The sequence below is a fragment of the Protopterus annectens genome, chromosome 16.part0 (genome assembly GCF_019279795.1).
Source record: "Protopterus annectens isolate FY-2018-M chromosome 16.part0, PAN1.0, whole genome shotgun sequence".
In the NCBI taxonomy this organism is placed as follows: domain Eukaryota; kingdom Metazoa; phylum Chordata; order Ceratodontiformes; family Protopteridae; genus Protopterus; species Protopterus annectens.
Genome location: NC_056750.1, coordinates 261550446 through 261572905, shown reverse-complemented (window position 1 = coordinate 261572905; position 22460 = coordinate 261550446). Strand labels below are relative to the sequence as shown.

Below are 22460 nucleotides of genomic sequence, written 5' to 3'. Positions count from 1 at the left end.
AGAATGCTCTTACAGCCTTCAAGGACTTAATTCATCCAGGACAACTACTGATAAAGACGGACAACACCACGGTTATGTGGTACATAAACAAGCAGGGGGGGTACACATTCCTACCCCCTTTGCAGACTAGCCATGGCATTGTGGAACACAGCTTTGACTTACCAAATACATCTTCAAGCTCAATTCCTGCCAGGAAAAAAAAAATACTCTGGCAGACGACCTAAGCAGAAATCTTATGGACCCGCACAAGTGGAAACTGGATCCACAAATCTTCAGCATGTTAACACAGAAATGGGGGAGCCCAGACATAGATCTATTTGCCTCTCCCCAAAATTATCAACTGGACAAATTCTGCACAAGGACTTATCACAGACAAGCATGGAAAGTGGATGCCCTATCCTTCAGTTGGAAAAACCTCAGTCTATGCCTTTCCTCCTCTGCCTCTTCTCTCCAAGGTCTTACTAAAGGTCCGACAGGAAAAACCAAAAATGATCCTAATTGCTCCGGACTGACCTCGCCAGCACTGGTACCCAATTCTAAGGAATATGTCTCAATCCCTCCTTGGTACTCATCTCAAATACCTCATCTACTGTGTCAGCAGAACAATCAAATTCTGCACACTCCGCTCCAAACTCTGAACCTTGCAGCATGGCTGATCATTTAATTATTCAGACACCTCAGTAAATCTGTGATGGATGTCATTTTGGAAGCCAGAAGGCCTAGTACTAGAAAATCTTATGCTGATAAATGGAAGAGATTCTGTGCTTGGAACCAAGCACAAGGAATGGACACAGCAAAGCCCAATATCCCTCAGATTTTACAATATTTGACTGAGATGCTTGACAAGGGCCTATCCTTTTCTTCAATAAAAATCCATGCCTCTGACATCTCGGCTCACTACAACACGGAGCCTCCCCTCTTTTCTCATCCTCTGCTTCAACAGTATCTTAGAGGGGCCAAAAATTTAAGGCCTCCCAGAAGATCACCAACTCCTGCATGGGACCTCAATTTTGTGCTGGAAAAACTCACCCTGCCTCCTTTTGAACCAGCAGCTACTGCGGATATAAAATTTTATCCTGGAAAACAGCTTTCCTCTTGGCAATCTCTTCAGCAAAAAGGGTTTGAGAACTACATCCTCTCATGGCTGTGGAGCCTTTATTACATTTTACCCAGACAGGGTGCCCCTCAGGGCCAATCTTTCTTTTATGCCTAAAGTGGTATCCAGTGTGACTCTTAACCAAACAATTCACCTGCCAATATTTTACCCAAATCCACAGAACAAGGGGGTGCGGATTCTGCATTTATTGGACGTACACAGACAACTAAGATTCTACTTAAACAGGACCAAATCTCTAAGAAAGTCTGAGCAACTACTGGTGGCATTTGCTGCAGGATCAGAGGGGAAGGCTTTATCAAAGCAGACTATTTCTAAGTGGATAAGCCACTGCATTCGTTTCTGCTACTTGCACCATGTTAAACTTGTGCCCAAGGGGATCAAGTCACATTCCACCAGGGCTGCCTCTACCTCAGCAGCTTTTCTCAGAGGAGTTCCAACCAAAGACATTCTAGAAGCTGCTACTTGGAGCTCTGTTCATACCTTCACAAAGCATTATCATTTGCCTCTCTTCTCCAAATCCAAGGCAGGCTTTGCCAGTGCAGTTCTGCAGGGCCTTATAGCCGCTCCTAATGCTATTTAGTTCCATCCTCCCATCCATAGCTTTGGGATTCTACCCAAGTGTAATGACTGCAACAGTGAAACACAAAGAACATAGTACAGTTGTGTACACTTGCCATAAATGTAGATGTTACAGTGTATTCACTGTTGCAGTCCGGGTTAACCACCCACCATCCCTTTTTATAACTTCTTTCCTTCGCTATATTCTAAAGCCTTTTGTGGTGTATTTGCTTTTAGATGAAGGTAAAGTTTATGTTGCTTAACATGCATTTACATATATTTCTGTTTATATATACACACATATATTTTTATATATATATATATATATATATATATATATATATATATATATATATATATATATGTGTGTGTATATATATATATATATATATATATATATATATATATATATATATATATGTGCATATATTTTTTTATATTTATATATATATATTTTTGCTCCCCATTTGGGGGGCACCTGACATCTGGGGTAAGAAAAACTGAATAAAATGGTGTTGGCTGCATGTTTTATACCCTTGACGACCTGACGTCATGTAAGAGGAGATAGCAACTGACGCAGGACCCAAGACTTTGTTGTTCAGGCCGATTGAGGGCAACCTGCCAGCAGATTACCCCAAATGTAATGACTGCAACAGTGAATACATTCGAACATCTACATTTATGGTAAGTGTACACAACTGTACTATATAGTGCTTGGCTCCAGTAATTGCTTGTTGCAGACTTCAAGGCATTCATGTCTTTCCATTTTTAGATGATTGTCTTATTTCTCTTTCTCTATCCAAGAGTCTTGTCTACTGTTCAGAATCTCTTACTCTGTCTGGGTTTTCAAATGAACTTAGAAAAAAATCTTCTCTTATCCGTTCTCACAGAATTGGATTCCTGAGATCTCTGTTAAGTTTTTTCTAGGGCAGAATCTTTCTTCGTCTAGATAAAGATATATTGCAAGAGTTCCCCCTGAGTTTCTCCACTCAATACCAGATATCTGCAAGGGAATTTCTTAGGATATTGGGGTACATGTCATCAGTGCTTCACATGCTTCCATTGGCATGATTCTGCATGAGAAAGATCCATTTGTCTATCTTTTTGTGACTGTATTTTAGTCACCTCTTTTCAGGTAAGACCCAAGATGGTATTTTTACTAAATGGAGAAATTTGGCAAGATCACTGGCAAACTTCCACTACTTCTTGGTAGTAGGAAGAATTTATGTGTGACACAGACTTCCTGTTCCAGGCAAGGAAGTGGCCTGGAGAAATAGGGAGAAGAAAATGTCTGATTCAGCTTGTGCTGAAAATGGAGTGAAAGTTGCTGATAATTTCGTCAAAATGGTAGAATCTCTACCAGATGTCTTTTCTGATGATGTGGGTGCAGAAAAAACAGACATTGGAGAAAAGATAGCTGAAAAAGAGATGGATTCAGAGGAAATCCTTCAGGGGAGATTGAAGGAGAGAGTTACCTCTGAAAAATGCATAATTACAACCTTCCAATTGGGGGGGCGGGGTGCGGGATGATAATTTGGAAGAAGTGGTAAACCAAAGTGAGAAAATGGAGCAGCAATTTCATGGAGCAACATCATGGAATAAATAGGAGAAGAGACTACTAGAAAAAGTGCAAGAGACAAAAACTTGTGCACAAACTGTTGGAGAAGGAACAAAGAAGTATGTGTGAGCAGTAAAAAAGAAGAAAATTTGAACAGGTATGAGGTTTGGGACTGTGTCATAACGACTCTGTCATAATGCCAGCATTTATTTTAATTAATTAAGAGACATTTTGTGACCTGATATTTGAGACTGGGCAGACCGTGGAAAATTTTTTGGGTGTATATGAGCAAAAGAAAAATATTTATCTGTGGTCAGACTATGTGGTGCAAGCTTTTTACAGACAAAAAAGAATAATGATCCAGTTTAGAACTGAAGTTGAATTAAAAGACCTGAAAGAACATTTTTCATATTTCTCACTGGCGTTGTCTGTCCTCTCGGAGCTCCTCACCTGGAGGTGGGTTTCTCTGGTAGGGGTGTAACCCTGGGTCCGAGGTTGTCCTTCCCGGTTGCGGGCTCCCATCCCTCCTCGGGCGGGCCTGCTTTCCAAGTGATGGAGAGGGTCCTTGCCTTTGCAGGCTCGCAGTCAGAACCAGTGACATCATTATCAGAACCCCCCCCCCCAGCATGCGGCTGTCCAAACCCTCTATTTCGGGACCCAGGGCATGGGAGTCGCAAGACCCCCCTTTGAAGGGGACCCCTTCTCCAGAGTCGTCGTCAGAAGATCCCACTGGGGAGCCACCCAGAAGAAACAGTGCAAGAGGAAGCACCTTGATTCCCCAAAGGAATCTATCACCTAAGACACCGATTGTGATGAGGGGGAAGGGTCCCCACGGTCTCTCCCAGACGACGTCTCATTCAGAGACATTCTCGAAATCCTCAAGCAGTGGGGAGACAGGAAGCCCTCTAAACTTTCTGAGGAATCTGTGTTTTTGCAGGCCTTCCGTGCCCAGCCATCTACTTCCTGGGTGACCCCACCGGCAGATGACCTTGTTAAGCTCATTGTGCAGCATGCCTGGAAGGCCCCGGACAACGTAGAACCTGTCCCCCTGAGGCCAGACAAAATTGTATCTACACCTGAAGACAAGCCCCACTGGTCCAAGCAGTTGACAGTTGATTCTATGGTTGTGGCGGCGGCCACCAAGAGTGAACTGGCAGAAGATAGGTCACTGTCCATCCTCTGAACAGGGAGTCCCCGGACCATGGACTGACTGGGGAAATGGCCCTTTGCTTCAGCAACATTCGCCATTTGGTCATTGAACTATCTGGCACACTTTACTCGCCTCCAAAGAGACCCAATTACCAAAATGTCTTCCTGTTTGGCTGGGATACTGCCTAATGAGGTGCGTGACACTGTCGCCTCACAGTTAGCTACCCTTAAATCCATCTCTAACTCCTCGATGAGTTTGATATCTCACACCACCGAGGGGGCAGTTTGAGCTGCCGCATGAGGCATTGTCATGAGACTTAATGCTTGGATGCAGTTGTGTGACTTCGCAGACCCCCATTAAGTCTTCCTTCGTCAATGCACCTGTCAATGAATCTGCACTTTTTGGACCCAAAGTACAGGACACACTTGCACGAAGTGAGAAGGACTGCAAGACCTTGTCTGCTATGGACATACTCTTTTCCAAACCCCAGAGGTCCTACTCCAGGAACCAGAAGGGAGGAAAAATGTGGATGTTCATCGTGCATACAGCTGCAGTCATCACACTTTGGGTTATCCTGCCGTCAGGCGGGTCCTCGGTCGGCCGAATTCCAAAGTCTAGGTCCGGCGTCTGTTGTCGTCGCTTCTTCCCTGACGTCAGTGCGGCAGGGGTATAAAAGAGGCAGCCAACGCCATTTTCTTCAGTCTTTCTTGCCGCGCGGTACCCGAAGCAGAAGCAGTTCGCAAGTGCCGGTCGGCCAGCTCCTGAGATTTATGAACAGTATTTCAGCCGAAGTCTTCTTTAAAGCTAAGTACCCCGTTGTTGAAACTTTTCTTGCCTCAGACCGATGTCAGACAAAGTTAATAATTGCATTTCTTGTGGGAAGCAAATACACATAAGGATTTTCACTCTTACTGTATGCCTTGCTTAGGGCCAGACCACGACGTCTCGGCCTGCCGTTTTTGTGCTAGGTTTAACAAGTGCACTATTAAGCGCCGGGCGGAGTTCGCCTTTCATTATTTTGGCAAAAAATTTAATTATATCTTGTCGGATGCTCTGACGCCAGTTTTAGGCAAAAGACGCAAGGATAAGGATAGGCTTCCGAGGCCTGTACTGAGAGCTTAGGCCGACTACCGGTTCTCAGCGAGGCGCCTATGCAGCCCCTGACTACCGATGAAACTATTTTACCGGTGACTTCAGTACCCGAGGCCGCAGGATCCTCGATCTCCATTCCCACTGCAGATACCGACGCCACTCTTGGCGGGGAAACCAAAATTTTAGCGAGGCCTGCCATTTCTGCGTTTTCAGGCCTACCACCTCCTCTTTTAAATCATTCACTAAGTCTAAAGCTGCAATGAAAATGAAAAACCAAGGGCCTCAGACCCCCTCTCAAGGCCCCATGCCTAAAAAACAGATGCTTAAAATGGCTGAAGATTTGATTACTCTCATCAGGGGTTCTCAACCTCCCCTCAGACAAAAGACCCAGGTTGGAGGAAGACTACCCTTCCTCAGACCAGGAGACCATTCTGAGGACCAGGATTACACCTATTCCCCATTTGAAGACTCTGATGCTGAGGACTCCCCCCCCCCCCCCCCTGAGGACTTCTCTTTTGGGGAAACCCTGCATACACTGAGAGAGAGCACTTCCACTGGGAAGGCCAAGATTAGTCAGATTCCAAGAAAAGGCTCAGGGAATTTCTACTACTTCCCCAGCATAGGCCCCTGGCTATTCCTCCTGTCTTAGATATTTTGGATGATGTGTACGCAGAAGCCAGTCTTAATCCAGATTCATTACCTCCAGCCCCATTTAAACCAGAGAGATATTACCGGGTTCCTGATTCTGACGTCCGGGAAGAAGCGACGACAACAGATGCCAGACCTAGACTTTGGAATTGGGCCGACCGAGGACCCGCCTGATGGCAGGATAACCCAAAGTGCGATGACTGCAGCTGTATACGCACTCGAACATCTACATTTATGGTAGGTACAAAACTGTACTTTCAAGAAATCCCAAGGATCTTTTCATGACACTCGTGGTGAACAGTCTCCCCGGGGCAGAGGGGGCAACTCATCTGGAAGACTCCACTTTTGGGGTAGAGGGGGTACATGTAACCAGAGTGCTAGAGATTTTCTCCAGCAGACCCTACCACCGCTTCTGAGCAGCAGCCCGATTGCTTTCCTCTGGAAGCAGTCGGGGGGGGGGGGGGTCATTTTTCTCTGCCCCTACCAGCCTGGCATCTTATTACTACCGATGTTTGGGTGCAGAGAATAATATCCAGGGGCTACCAAATACCATTGGATTTAATTCCCAGGCCTGTCAAAAGAATCCCCGATGTACCACCCAATCAGAGGGAATTAGCAGCCTTAGAAATAGAAAGGCTGCTAAGAAAAAGTCATCCAACCAGTCCCACCAGACCAGACAGGATCCGGGTTTCACTCGAGGTTCTTTTTAGTGCCAAAAAAGACAGTTGACTGGAGACCAGTCCTGGATCTCAGCCTATTGAACAAATTTGTCAAACCTTAAAAATTCAGATGGTCACGATACAGTCCATTCTTCCCTTCCTAGGGAGGGACAACTGGAAGTGCTCTCTAGACCTCCAGGACACGTACTATCACATAAAGATGGATCACCACTCCCGAAGGTTTCTCCGCTTCTGGCTGGGAGCCAGTCACTACCAGTTCAGGGCACTGCCATTCAGTCTCTCGACAGCCCCTGGCAGTTGTGGTAGCTCATCTTCGAGTAAAAGGATTCCAGGTGTTTCCGTATCTAGACGATTGTCTCCTTACCGCTCCAACCAGGAATCTCCTAGTCCACAGCCTCTCTTACACTCAAGGTCTCGTTCTCCACTTGGGGATTGCAATCAACAAGGACAAGCCTCAAAAGTCCCCAATGAAGAGACTGGAATTTATTGAAGCGGTCTTCGACACAATATCCTGTCAAGCTTCTCTCCCCCCTCACAGGCTTTCAAAAGTAAGACACCAAATCCAAGACTTTCTTCCTCAGACCTATGACCTGTGTACCAGCACATCTTGTACTGCAACTGTTCGGCTCCATGGCAGTTGCTATTACGTTAGTACCACTGGCGAGGCTGCACATGGAAATCCTGCAGTGGCTCCTTTCCGCACAATGCTTGTTTCCAACTCACCCACTCGACCACATGATACGTCTTACAAACCGGTGCAATGAAGAAATGTTATAGTGGATGAAGCCACAAATTAATCTTTGGTGTTCTGTCTTCCCCAGGCCACGGTGACCACGGATGCTTCCCTGTTTGGGGGGGGGGGATTTCCTGAGAAAGACGGTGCAAGGCACCTGGTCCCCCATGGAGGCCAATTTGTACATAAATGTCCTGGAACTGAGGGCAGTTCTCTTAGTGTTGCAAGTATTCCATGCATCCCTACCCTCTGGGACCATGGTAATTTAGTCAGACAACATGTCGGTCATCTGGTACATCAACAAGCAAGGCGGAACCAGGTCTTACCCCCTGTGTCGGGAAGCCATGAGGATTTGGCACTGGGTGATACCTTCCAACTGCTTTCTTATAGCAATGCACATTCCTGGGAGTTCCAACCTTATTGCGGACAATCTGAGCAGGGACATCCTGATGCCTCACGAGTGGTCTCTCAACCCTGTAACAGCAGATCAGATCTTCCGATGCTGGGGCAAGCCTTGCTGCAGTCTGTTTGCTTCCCCGCTAAACTACAAATGCAGAAGCTACTTTGCCCTGACCCCCCCCCCCCCCAGGGGGAACTCCTGAGGGATACTCTAGCACACGATTGGTCCTCGGGTCTTCTGTATGCCTTTCCCCCCTTTCCAAAATTTCTCCAGAAAGCTCAGAGGTTGAGAAGCAATGTGATCCTTATTGCCCCCCTACTGGCCCCGTCAAGTATGGTTCCCATTTCTATTTCCTTATCTGATTCACAGCCTGTGGATCCTGGATCATTCCCAAGACCTATTATCTCATCCTCAGGAACTGATTCATCCGAACCTCCACAGTCTCAAGCTCACAGCTTAGTTCCTCCACTTCCAGTGATTGCCAGGCTGCCTGACATCCTATCTCCTGTTCGTGAAATTCTTCTGGCTTCACAAAAATCTTCCACCAGGAAAGTTTATTCTAGTAAATGGACTAGGTTTTCTATTTGGGCCAAAGATCAGAACATAGATCCCTTCTCTGTGTATTCAAAAGATCCTTCAGTACCTGACAACTCTTTTACATGCAGGAGCCTCAGCATCAGCAATCGCTGTACATTTAGCAGCTATTGACAATTTTCATAATGGACTTGATAATTCTTCGATTATGTCACACCGCCTATGCAAGACATTTTTTAAAGGAGTATTACACGTTAAACCTCCGTCAAGCCTCCCTTAGAACCCTGGGACTTGACTTTGGTGCTTCAGTCTCTCACAGGTCCTCCTTTCGTGCCCTTTGGTTCATGTGATTTAAAATTTTTGTCATGGAAAACCTTACTTCTAGTTGCACTTACCTCAGCAAGAAGAGTATCTGAGCTACAGGCCTTGAGTGTCAAGGGACCTTACTTGATCTACCATACGGATAGGGTGTTTCTTCGTACTGACCCTTCTTTCTTGCCCAAGGTCATTTCTGGATCTTCTATTAACCAATCTATTAACCTGCCGGTTTTCTTTCCTCAGCATTCTAATAGAGGGGAGTACCTTTTGCACACCCTTGATGTGCATCGGCAGCTTCGTTGTTGTTTGGACAGGACTAAATCTTTCAGGAAAACATCAATTGTTTGTGGCCTTTGCAGGACCCAGATTGGGTAAACCTTTTTCCAAAGTGACTTTATCCTCCTGGCTTAAAAACGTCATTACGTTTATCTACCAACAAAATAAGCTATCCTTACCTTCCAGAATAAAGGCTCATTCTACCAGATCTATGGCTACTTCTGTAGCATTTAATTCCAGACCCTCTATGGGTGAAGCCACTTCGGCAAGACAGCATACCTTTATCGCTCATTACAAATTGGATTTGGCCTCCAGGGGATGAGCATCTTTTGGTTCTATGGTGCTCAGGAATATCCTTCCTTAGGGCCACCCAGGACTCAAGTAGCTGGGGACTCTGTCCTATTTTGTAATGAATAAACAAAGATTTACAATATCAGATAAAGAAGTTATGTCTTACCATAATGTTCCATCTGTGTTGTAGATCTTTGTTCATTCATTACTTCCCGCCCTCCTTCCCCCTGCCTGAACTTCTGGTGGATTTTAGGAACTCCTGGTTAGGGTATTTGCTCAGACAGAGCCTTCTGCTATTTTTCTATTACTACCTCTATTATATAGGAGTGGGCAAACCTGATCTGAAGTAACTAGGAGAGGGGCATTATGGGTAGGTCTTAGTTGAGAGTTTTTGGCTGGCGCGAGCTTGGAAACGGCCGTATCTGTTCCAAGGACGGAACCGAAGTCCTATTTGTAATGAATGAACAAAGATCTACAACACAGATTGAACGTTATGGTAAGACATAACTTCTTTTTCCTCAACTTCCTGTCCTCCAGCCCCCTTCCTATTTTATGAGCTCCCGTCATATGATCTTCTGGTATGAGGGGTATGTCCTGTCAGCTTTGATGCATGAGCTTCAGTCTTGTCTTTTTCTTTCTGCTATAGTTGATATACAACTTAATTTAGAATATGCTGATGGCTGGGTATCCTTTGACATATATTGGTCGGCTGACTAGAGAACGAACTGTTTGAGGTAAGTCAGGAGAAGAGAGGGTTATGGGCAAGGGGAGGAGCTCAAGCTATAAAGCCTAAGGTTAACGAAGTGGCCGAAGCCTGATCTGAAACCCGTCAGTTGAGGAAGGATGAAAACAGACAGAGATGCATAGTTATGGTGAGTACATAACATTTTTTTCTTTCCACTCCTTTGCGCACGTAACTGCTACTTAAAGGATTGGTTTCAAAATGTACTCTGTGCTTTAGTATTACGAGTAATGCAACACCATCCTATTACAGTTCATAGAATATAAATGCAGTTTGTTAGATGCAGCAATGTTTTTCTCTTATCAACTTTTTCCTTCCCATTCTTTTCCTTTGCTACATGCAGTAGACCTCTAACATCCTTTCCAAGTACCACTGGATAGGTTTATGAGAGTTAAACTAGCAGAGCCCAGTGTTCTCCATGGTCTTTGTAGCTGTCAGAATGTTAATTGGCAGCATGGGTTTGACAATTGTTATGACATTCTGACTGCTTTGGAAGATTAGAGGAGCATCAGTTTCCTAATAGCTGTTTACACACATTTGATTTGAAAGGTACCATGTCACTTTTCCACTACCCCCCTCCCCCATTAATCCTGTTTGTAAGGTGAAGCAGTGCTCTCCTCAGTTTTCCACTCTAAATATTTAAAAATATATATGAGCAGGTAGGAGATAAGGGGGACAGTAGCCCCCCTTAAATTGAATTAACAGTCTACCTGTACATCTGTTTATCTTGTCAGTCTAGCTGAATAAAAATAACACTGGAATGTGCAGGGAAATTCTGCTTGTTCTGTGTTCCTCGCTGTCACTCGTATCTTTTTAAAAAAATGCAGATATAAATAAAATGCATGACACTGTAGGTGAAAGAAAGGGAAGGATGGGGTGCTAAGGTGGTTACCTCTTTCCGTTCAACTAACAGTCACTTCCTGTTCTGGAACTGCATGTCAGCAGGCTCCAATCTTATCCTTTATAACCAGCAAATGGAGCCTCAACTTAATGTCTCGGTCAAAAGTCAGTCCCTCTGAAGTGCAGGCTCCTCACACACACAAACGCTGCACTTCACTGGAACATGTATGCAGCTTCCTGATATGGTGACAGAAATTGCAGTCTTCTGATCTTTCCAGTATCAAAGGGAAAATGCTGCATGCTGGGCTGACATTTAACTTTTCCCTGCAATATGTTGAGTTGCAGTTGGTTAGATAAGCTGATATAAAAATCTGACATCAAGAAGTCAGTCCTGTAAAATTATTTATTTTTTTTTGCTTAGGGGAATGAGTAATTTTGTCTGTGCGGGATTAATAATGATTAAAAGTTTCTTCTGATATCACTTTTCTCAACTTCTCTGTGTTTGAAGGACTGGATGGATCCACCTTTCTGTACAGTGTCCCTTGTTTTGGAGGACATCATACATACTGTTGTAAGCCCCTAGGCATTTTCCTTTTGTAACCAGGTAAGATCCAGTAGGCACCGGCATCATTGTAAAGTGTATTTAAAAGATTTAATAGTGTGAAATTACTGTACGTTGCATAGAATTAAGGCAGAGACAGGAATTCAAAGTATGCAAGTATCATTGTTTTCTGTTCTTTTTGGACTTAGACAATGCAAATGAAACTGAAGGAAGTGCAAGATGAATTTGCTGCTGAAAAACTGAAAAGCCTGAAGAGGGATAAACTTATTCAAGGTCTTAGCTTTGCACTAAAGAAAAAAGAAAAAGAGGTAATTATTTGCTGGTGCTTTGTAGTCACACATTCTATCAGTACAGGATTAGGATTTCTGTAGAATGTTTTGGCTACATTTTCTATGGACATTTATCACACTTTAGTTATTTGATTTCCATACAAATAAGCTGATCAATGAAAAAATACTTTTTTACAGTAGCAGATTCACGATCGAAAACCAAATGTTTTTCGTGTTTCACTGTTGCAGTCATCACACTTGGGTTATCCTGCCAGGGGACAGCCCTCACTCGGCCCGAATACCAGAGGCTTAGTATTTCTGCATTGGTTGCTGTTGCTCCAAGACTGATGTCAGGTCGTAAGTGGTATAAAATCAGGCAGCCGACACCATTACATCAGTCTTTCTTGCGAAGGAGGCCAAAGCAGAAGCAGTTCGCACAAGTGCCGGTCGGTTGCTACCGGAGTTTTTCGATTCCAAAATTGAAGTTGAAGTCTTCTAAAGCTAAGTACCCTGTTGGGGATCCTTTTTTCTTGCTCTAACCGATGTCGGGAAAGGTTAACAATTGTCTCGCCTGTGGAAAGCAAATACCACACAGAGATTTCCATTCTTCTGTGTCACCTGTTTAGGCCCCAGACAACAATGTCCCTTGCTGTCGGTTTTGTGCTTTGTTCAATGCCAGAACTATGTCATCGGGCCCTTATCGTAGCTAAATACTTTCATTCTCGATCTCAGAATTCCAAAATGGCTTCGGTAAGCCATCCGACTACTGATCTTATGAAAAAACATAAGGATAAAGACCGAGACAAGACCACACAGGTCCAAAACTGCTGACAATGCTTCTGTTAAGCTAGTCGCCAGTTCGCCAGTACTCAGTGAGGCGCTTTCACAGCCCCTGAAGCCCGCTTCTATGGATTCGCAGGCCGCTACCAAGACCTGTTCGGAGTCCGGTATGCTGCAAGACTCTTTGTTGATTAAGGATCCTGCGGATGTCTCTACCTTATTTGGAGCTGGAGCCGCTGAGTAGGCACCGGCTTCCAAGGAAGTTCTTCGCACTATCGATATTTGACACAAACCAACGACTTCTTTCGTGTCTTCAGTTCTTTATAAAACTACCAAGGTTTTAAGGCCCAGGGTACGAACTATGCCTAAAAAAACGACTACCACAACTCGAGCACTTGCTTCCATGCCTCAGTCTCAAATGCTTAAAATGGCAGAAGGACCTTATGCTTATTAGGGAAAGCCAGCCTGCCCCTTCTTAAAGAAAGAGACTGGTCCCCAGCAGCTTTATCTGACCAGGAGTCCGACTACTGTGAGGTTTCAGACTATGAAGACATGCTCTTGTCTGTTTTATGAGGATTCAGATGCAGAGGAATCCATTCCCTCTGCCTCTCCTCCAGAAGATTTTTCTTTTGGTGAAACCCTACATACTTTGACAAAACATTTCCATTGGGAATGTCAGGATTGTCTCTCAGTCCAAAAAGAGACTCCGGGAATTTTTAGATTTACCACAGCACAGACCCTTAGCTCGTCCTCCTGTCCTGGATGTTGTGGATGATGTTTTCATGGAATCTAGCTGAACTCCTGACACCCTACCACCTGCTCCCTGGGATACCTGACCAGTATTAGTCCCTGAATCTCACAAATTTATTTTCAAAAATCCTACTGTGACTCTGAGATCATCTCCCAGGGACCTAAAAATATTAAAGCAACCACAGCCAAAAATCCCACCCCTTTGGACAGGGATTCCCGAACTTTAGACAGATGGGGTAAAAAAAAAGTATACACCTCTGCAACTCTTGCTATTACAGCACTAAATTGTCAGTTTCACATGCTGAAATACCAGCAACATAAAATGGAACTCCTTAAACAAAGATTATCTACCTTGCCAACTTGTGCAGAAAATAAAGAATTGCAGGAGCTTATGCATTCAGCAAACCAAGTTACTTAAGCACACCTTGCAATGTGGCTTTGATGCCCTAGAAGCGTCCTGCAGGGCAGCAGTCACAGGTTCTGTACTTAAAAGGCATGCTTGGCTTAAGGAACAGACCTTGCCAGACAATGTCAAATCAAAACTATTGGACACACCATTGCACAAAGACAATTTGTTTGACACGAAGGCAGAAGAGGCCTTAAAGAAGGAAGAAAAAGCTAAATCTATGCAGATAGTTAAAGACTTCTTGCAAGTCCAGCCTCTGAGGTTCAGTAGGCATTGCCCCACCAAACACTGGTCCTTTCCAGCCCTCTCAAGGCCAGCTCAGACAAGATCTAGGGGAAGCAGACCCCCCCCAGACAGTAGCCCCAGGGAATGCAGAGATCTAAGCAATGGAGTTCCTCCACATCAAAAGCAGGGAGTGCTAAGCCACCCCCTTATGGAAAGAACTCACAATGACTTTACAACTCCACTCCTTACCTCTGCCCACCTGCTTGTGCCCCTAGGAGGAAAACTCTCCTTTCATGCAAAACACGGGGCTTCCATCACCAACGACCGATGGGTACTCAACATAGTGTCCCAGGGGTAATGATTTTATTTTCACACACTGCCAACCCCAAAAGGGATGTTCTTCGTGTTTCACTGTTGCAGTCATTACATTTGGGGTAATCTGCTGGCAAGTTGCCCTCAGTCGGCCTGATTAACAAAGTCTTGGGTCCTGCGTCGGTTGCTGTCCCTTCTTCCATGACGTCAGGTCATCAGGGGTATAAAACATGCAGCCGATGCCATTACATCAGTCTTTCTTGCCACGCGGTAGCAGAAGCAGTTCGCAAGTGCCGGTCGGCCGACCCCTGAAATTTTCATTTTTGAGTTTCAGAACCAAAGTCTTCAACTAAAAGCGAAGTACCCCATTGGGGAAACTTTTTCTTGCTCCTTACCGATGTCAATAAAAGTTAATAATTGCATTACTTGTGGGAAGCAAATACCTCATAAGAATTTTCGTTTGTACTGTATTACTTGCCTAGGCCCTGAGCATAACGTACCTTGCTGGCGGTTTTGTGCTAGATTTAATTAACGCACTGTTAAACGTCTGAATATTTTGGCTCATCACTTAACTATCCAGAAATGACGTCTGTTAGCAATCCGACTACCAGAATACCTAAAAAACGCAAAGAAAAAGACAGACCGTCGAGGTCCAAAACTGACGACGGCGCTTCTCCTAAGGCAGTCGCTAGTTCGCCGGTACTCAGTGAGGTGCTTTCGCAGCCCCTGATACCCGCTACTTTTGCTTCGCAGGCCTCTACTGAGACCCATTCGAGTCTGGTATGCCGCGAGATGCTTTAAGTATTGAACCCATGGATGTCTCTACCTTAGATGGGTCCGGAGCCGCTGTGCAGGCACCGGCTTCTGAGGGTGTTTTCAGGCCTAAAGATTTGTATATTAAACTGATGCCATTTTTAAAACTAAGGCCAAAATCTACTTCTATGTCTAAAAAAACAATGCTTGGGCCACGTGTGCAGGCCCCTATGCCTAAAAAACAAATGATCAAAATGGCTGAAGATTTAATTACCTTGATCAGGGGTAGCCAACCCCCTCCTGCTAAGAGGCCTAGGCAAGGCACTGACTATGAATCTTCAGATCAGGATTCTATTTCTTCTGATTCTTCTACTGAACAGGATTTATCTATACCTACTTATGCGGACTCTGATGCAGAAGATTCCATGCCTTCTGCTTCTCCCCCTGAAGATTTCTCTTTTGGAGAAACTTTACATACCTTAAGGGAACATTTCCACTGGGAAAGTCAGGATTTCTCTGAATCTAAAAATAGACTTAGGGATTTTCTTCTTCTTCCTCAGCATAGGCCTTTGGCTATACCTCCTGTTCTAGACATTGTTGATGTTTTTTTCAGAATCTAGTATAACTCCTGATTCTCTGCCTCCGGCTCCTAGTAAACCAGATACTACAGGGTTCCTGACTCCCACAAATTCCTTTTCAAAAACCCTACTGCTGATCCTGAAACCATTTCTCAGGGTCCCAAGGGCGTTAAGGCCTCTACTGCTAAAAATCCTACCCCTTCTGATAGAGATTCCAGGGCGCTGGATAGATGGTGTAAGAAGGTTTACACGTCTGCAACCTTTGGCAATTAGGGCTTTTAACTGTCAATTTCATATGTTTAAATATCAACAGCATACCATGGGACTACTTAAGTAGAAAATGATGTTAATCTCTGACTGTGTGGAAAATAAAGATTTGCAGGATTTATTACATTCAGCTGAACAAGTTGGAAAACATACTTTGCAATGTGGTTTTGATTCCTTGGAGGTCTCTTGCAGGGCTGCTGTAACTGGATCTGTGCTATGAAGGCATGCTTGGCTCAAAGAGCAAACTCTGCCTGACATGTTAAAGCAAAATTGTTGGATGCTCCTTTACAACAGGACCGTCTCTTTGATAATAAAGCTGAAGAAGTGTTAAAAAAGATGGAACATAAAGCTAAATCTATGCAAATTGTGAAATATTTCTTAGAAGTGCAGACTCCAAGATTTAGTAGGCACTGGCCTACTAAGAACTGGTCCTTTCCAGTTCCCTTGAGAGCTGTTCAAGTCAAATCCAGACATTCCAAAGGCTCCAGGTTCCAGTCACAAGGAACTTTTAGAACATAACAATGGGGTGCCTCCACCTCCTAACTGGAAACAACAAGGCACCTCCCTATGGTAAACAGTCTCAATGACTTTCCTCTACAATCACCACGCACTTACCTTTTAGCCGCCCCTTTGGGGGGAAACTGGCACTTCATGCACGAAACTGGCAACTTATTACCCAGGAGAAATGGGTTTTAAATATAGTATCCCAGGGATACAGATTTCAATTCCATATGTTGCCAGTCCCAAACGGATGGCCAGATCTGCCCCCAAATCAGTGGGCAGAGGCCCAGAAACAAGTTCTGTCCCTCATGAATATGGGGGCTATTCATCCAGTACCAGAAGAGGAAAGGGACAAGGTTTCTGTTCAAGACTTTTCCTGGTACCCAGAAAAGACAAATCATGGCATCCAATTCTGGACTTATCCACTCTAAATACTTTTCTGGTCATTCCAAAATTCAAGATGCTGACTGTTCAACAGTTACTACCTATGCTAGGCAAAGATGCCTGGTTGGTAACTCTAGACTTAAGAGGCTTACCTGCATATCCCAATCAGGGAATCTTGCAGAAGATACCTCCGCTTCAAAGCAGGCTACTTGCATTACCAGTTCTCTGCGCTGCCCTTTGGCTCATCTACTGCACCCAGGGTCTTCACAGAGTGCCTGGCTCCAGTAATTGCATTTTGCAGGCACAGAAATACTCAGATGTATCCATACCTGGACGATTGTCTAATTCAGGCAGAAAACAAGGACACTCTTCTAAAGCATCTGGCGTTTGTAAAAAGGGTTCTAACTTGTCTAGGGTACACCATAAACGAAAAGAAATCACAACTGGTACCCTCTCAAAAAATTACATTCCTGGGTGCAAGCTTAAATACAACTGCCCAGATGACTTACCTTACGCCAGAAAAACAAATTCAATTGGTGACCTACTTCAAACTGCTGGCCACAAAAACCCTGCTAACTGCAAGGCAAATTTTACAAGCCTTGGGGTTCATGGCGTCCTGCATTCTTCTAATTCCATATGCAAGACTGCATATGAGGAAACTTAGTGGTACTTAAAAAGTTTATGGAGTCAACATTGTCACAGCCTGGAAACGATGATTCCTATTATACCTTGCCTGCATCTAGAGTTCCTATGGTGGGCAGAAGCCTGACACCAAAACAAGTGACTGTCATTCACTCCACTCCCTGCCGCACAAATCCTAACTGCATACTCATCTGACTATGCTTGGGGTCTCATCTGGCAGGAAAGTGCATTCAGGGCAAATGGAGCCAAAATCAAATGCACCTACATATCAATCAGAAAGAGATGCTAGCTGTACAGAATGCTCTGACAGCCTTCAAGGACTAACTTCATCCAGGACAACTAATGATAAAGACAGACAACACCACAGTTATGTGGTACATAAACAAGCAGGGGGGGGGTACACATTCCTACCCCCTTTGCTGACTAGCCATGGCATTGTGGAATACGGCCTTGACTTATCAAATACAGCTACAAGCTCAGTTCCTGCCAGGAAAGCTAAATACTCTGGCAGACGAACTAAGCAGAAATCTTATGGACCCACACGAATGGAAACTGGAACCACAAGTTTTCAACATGTTGACATGCAAATGGGGGAGCCCAGACATAGGTCTTTTTCCCTCACCCCAGAACTATCAGTTGGAAAAATTCTGCACAAGAATTCATCAAAAAAGCTTGGAAAGTGGATGCTCTATCATTCAGCTGGAAAAACCTATCCGTCTATGCTTTTCCCCCTTTGCCTCTGCTCTCCAATGTCCTACTAAAAGTCAGACAGGACAAACCAAAAATTATTCTGATTTCTCCAGACTGGCCTCGCCAACACTGGTACCCACTCCTGCGTAATGTGTCACACCTTCCTCCATGGCACCTGCCTCAGACACCTTACCTCCTGTCTCAGCAGAACTACCAAAATTCTGCACACTCAGCTCCAAACGTTGAATCTTCCAGCTTGGCTAATCAACTAATTTCACCCTTGACATATCTTAGCAAACCTGTGATGGATGTCATTTTAGAGGCTAGAAGGCCTAGTACTAGAAAATCTTATGCTGACAAATGGAAAAGATTATGTGCCTAGAACCAGTCACAAGGAATAAGCACAGCAGTGCCCAATATTCCTCAAATTCTGCAATACTTAACTGAGATGCTTCACAAGGGCCTATCTTTTTCTTCCATAAAAATCCATGCCTCTGCCATTTCAGCTCATTACAAAACAGAACCTCCCCTCTTCTCTCACCCTCTGCAAAAGCAGTATCTCAGAGGGGCCAAAAATTTAAGACCTCCCAGGAGAGCACCAACTCCTGCATGGGACCTCAATTTTGTAGTGGAAAAACTCACTCTCCCTCCTTTTGAGCCAGCTGCTACTGCGAACCTAAAATTTCTCTCTTGGAAAACAGCTTTCCTTTTAGCAGTCACTTCAGCTAGAAGGATTTCAGAATTACAGGCTCTTATGGCAGTGGAGCCTTTCATTATTTTTCATCCGGACAGGGTGGTTGTCAGGACCAATCCATCTTTTATGCGTAAGGTGGTATCCAGTGTGGCTCTTAATAAGACCATTCATCTGCCAACTTTCTTTCCCAATCCACAGAACAAGGATGAGTGGGATTCTGCATTCATTGGATATACACAGACAATTTAGATTCTACTTAAACAGGACAAAATCTCTAAGAAAATCTGAACAACTATTGGTGGCATTTGCTGCAGGGGCAGAGGGAAAGGCTATTTCAAAGCAGACTATTTCCAAATGGATAAGCCATTGTATTTGTTTCTACTATATGCACCATGGTAAACCTATCCCCAAGGGGATCGGATCTCATTCCACCAGGGCTGCATCTACTTCTGCAGCCTTTTTCAGAGGGGTTCCTACCAGAGACATTCTAGAAGCTGCTACCTAGAGCTCAGTTCATACGTTCACCAAACATTACCATTTTACCTCTCTTCTCTAAATCCAGAGCTGGCTTTGCCACTGCTGTCCTGCAGGGCCGTATAGTTGCTCCTAATGCTGTATAAATCCATCCTCCCAACCATAGCTTTGGGATTTTACCCAAATGTAATGACTGCAACAGTGAAACACGAAGAACATAGTACAGTTGTGTACACTTACCATAAATGTAGATGTTAGAGTATATTCACTGTTGCAGTCCTGGTTACCCACCCTCCAGCCTCGTTTTTCTCTTACTATAACTCTCCTTTCTTTTACTATGCTTAAAAGCCTTTTTGGTGTATTTGCTTTTGTTTGGAGATATATTTTTGTGATGTTCATCGTGTTACCCTGCTACAGTCAGCACACTTGGGTTATCCTGTTGTCAGGGGGTCCCACAGTCGGCCGGAATTCCAAAGTCTTGGTCCGGCGTCGGTTGCTGTCGCTTCTTCACTGACGTCAGTGCGCCAGGGGTATATATAATGCATCCGACGCCATTTTCGTCAGTCTTTCTTGCCGCGCGGTGCCCGAAGCAGAAGCAGTTCGCAAGTGCCGGTCGGCCGACTCCTGAGATTTTCGAAGTCGAATTTCAGATCCGAAGTCTTCAGTAAAGCTAAGTACCCCGTTGGGGAAACTTTTCTTGCCTCAGACCGATGTCAGAAAAAGTTAACAATTGTATTTCTTGTGGGAAGCAAATACCTCATAAGGATTTTCATTCTTACTGCATACCTTGCCTAGGCCCAGACCACGACGCCACTGGTTGTCGTTTTTGTGCTAGGTTTAATAAGCGTACTATAAAAAGACTCTTTGATTTCGCACGACACTACTTCGGTAGAAAAGTTAACTACACTATGCCGTCGGAGCAACCGACTACCGGCGTGCACAAAAAATGCAAGGATAAGGACAGGCAGCCTAGACCCAAGCCAGACTCCGAGGCCTCGGCTGGTCCGGTCTCCGGTTCACCAGTCTTCAGTGAGGCTCCGATGCAGCCCCTGACTACCGCAGATCTGGAACCCGAGACCACTTCGGAGCTTTTGGCGGAGAGTACTAGGCCAGCGCAGCCATTTTGTTTAGCCCCTACCGATGACACTGCTAATAAAGATGTCGGTGCTGCAGAAACACCTTCGGTTTCTGAAGGCGTCTTCAGACCGACGACGCTCACCATAAAAATGTATCCTAAGACTGACTCCTATTAAACCTAAAAAGACTGCACTTCAGTCTCCAGTTCAAGGCCCCATGCCTAAGAAACAGATGCTCAAAATGGCTGAAGATTTGATCTCTTTAATCAGGGGTTCCCAACCCCCCACCCGACAAAAGGCCTAGACAAGAGTAAGATTATGCCTCCTCTGAACAAGTCTATTTCCTCAGGCTCCTCTGAGGACCAGGATTACTCCTTCTCCCCTTATGAAGATTCTGATGCTGAGGATTTTATTCCCTCAGCTTCTCCTCCTGAAGACTACTCCTTTGGGAAAACTTTACACACTGAGGGAACATTTTCACTGCGAAGGTCAGGACTACTCTGACTCAAAGAAAAGGCTCAGAGAGTTTCTTTTACTCCCCCAGCACAGACCACTTGCCATCCCCCCAGTTTTAGACATTGTGGATGATGTTTACTTAGAATCCAGTTGGAACCCAGATTCTCTGCCTCCTGCTCCGGCCAAACCTGACAGATACTATAGAGTGCCTGATTCCCACAAATTTCTTTATAAAAGCCCTTTTGCTGATCCAGAGACTACCTCCCATGGTACCAAAGCGGCTAAGGCTTATATGGCAAAAAATCCTGTACCCTCTGAAACGGACTCCAGAGCACTAGAGAAGTGGGGGAAAAAGGTTTACACCTCAGCCACTCTAGCTATGAGGGCACTAAATTGCCAATTTCACATGCTAAAATATCAGCAATTTCTAATGTCTCAGTTAAAACAAAAAATGAGCACACTTCCCTCAACAGTCTGAATTCAAAGAAATGCAGGATCTGTTGCATGCAACTGAACAGGTGGGCAAACATACTTTACAATGTGGGTTTGATTATTTGGAGGCTTCCTGCAGAGCAGCTGTCACTGGGTCTGTTATACGTAGGCATGCTTGGTTAAAGGAACAAACTCTGCCTGGTCATGTTAAAGCAAAGCTTCTAGATGCTCCCTTACAGCAGGATGTTCTTTTTGGAGTTAAAGCAGAAGAAATGGAGGATAAGGCAAAATCTATGCAGACATTCAAAGATTTTCTACAGGTACAGCCCCCTCGTTTCAGCAGAAATTGGCCAACAAAAATTTGGTCCTTTCCAGCTACTGACAGACCACAAAGGGGTAAATACAGACATCCAAGAGGCAGAGGACAACCACAAGCCCAGTACAAACCTCGACAATGGGGCACTGCAACTCAGAAGGGAGGAGAAGACAGGTCAAAAAACTACCAGAAGGCAAACTCAATGACTTGCACCTCATCTGGCCAAGCAACACTCTCTTGGCAGCCCCCTTGGGAGGAAAACTCGCACTTTTTTCAGACAACTGGCACATTGTCACAAAGGACAAATGGGTCCTAGACATAATTTCACGAGGATACAGATTCCATTTTCACACCTTGCCAATGAAAACAGGAATGCCAAACCTGCCACAATCAATGGGCAGAGGCACAAAAACAAATCACAGCTCTCATGGACATGAGAGCCATTCAACTGGTACCTACTCGAGAGCAAGGCCAAGGATTTTACTCAAGACTCTTTCTAGTGCCCAGAAAGGACAATGCCTGGAGACCAATTCTGGACCTTTCAATTCTAAACACCTTCTTAAAAGTACCCAAATTCAAGATGCTAACACTACAGCAGCTTCTTCCCATGTTGGGCAAGAAAGCATGGCTAGTAACATTGGACCTCAAGGAGGCATACCTGCATGTCTCTATCAGACAAAGTTGCAGAAGATAGCTCCGTTTCATTGCAGGTTCAACCCATTACCAATTCTCTGCACTGCCCTTTGGCTTATCTACTGTGCCTAGGGTCTTCACAAAATGCCTGGCACCAGTAATTACATACTGTAGACAAAGAGGAATTCAAATATACCCATACCTGGACGACTGCCTCATCCAAGCAGAAAGCAAGGACATCCTCTTACAACATTTGGCTTTTGTAAAACATCTTCTAAGTTGCCTGGGGTAAAACGAAAAGAAATCAAAACTAGTACCCTCAC

At 44.6% G+C, this 22460-nt stretch overlaps 1 protein-coding gene across 5 annotated transcripts in view; it reads left to right on the top strand.

The window, feature by feature from the left end:
• Positions 1-22460, top strand: part of LOC122791042 (myomegalin-like) — a 3200315-nt gene that overhangs the window by 652549 nt on the left and 2525306 nt on the right. For all 5 annotated transcript variants that reach the window (XM_044058817.1, XM_044058818.1, XM_044058820.1 and 2 more), the window contains exon 11: positions 11688-11807. In XM_044058817.1, the coding sequence (XP_043914752.1) occupies positions 11688-11807 (120 nt within the window). The remainder of the gene's footprint in view (positions 1-11687; positions 11808-22460) is intronic.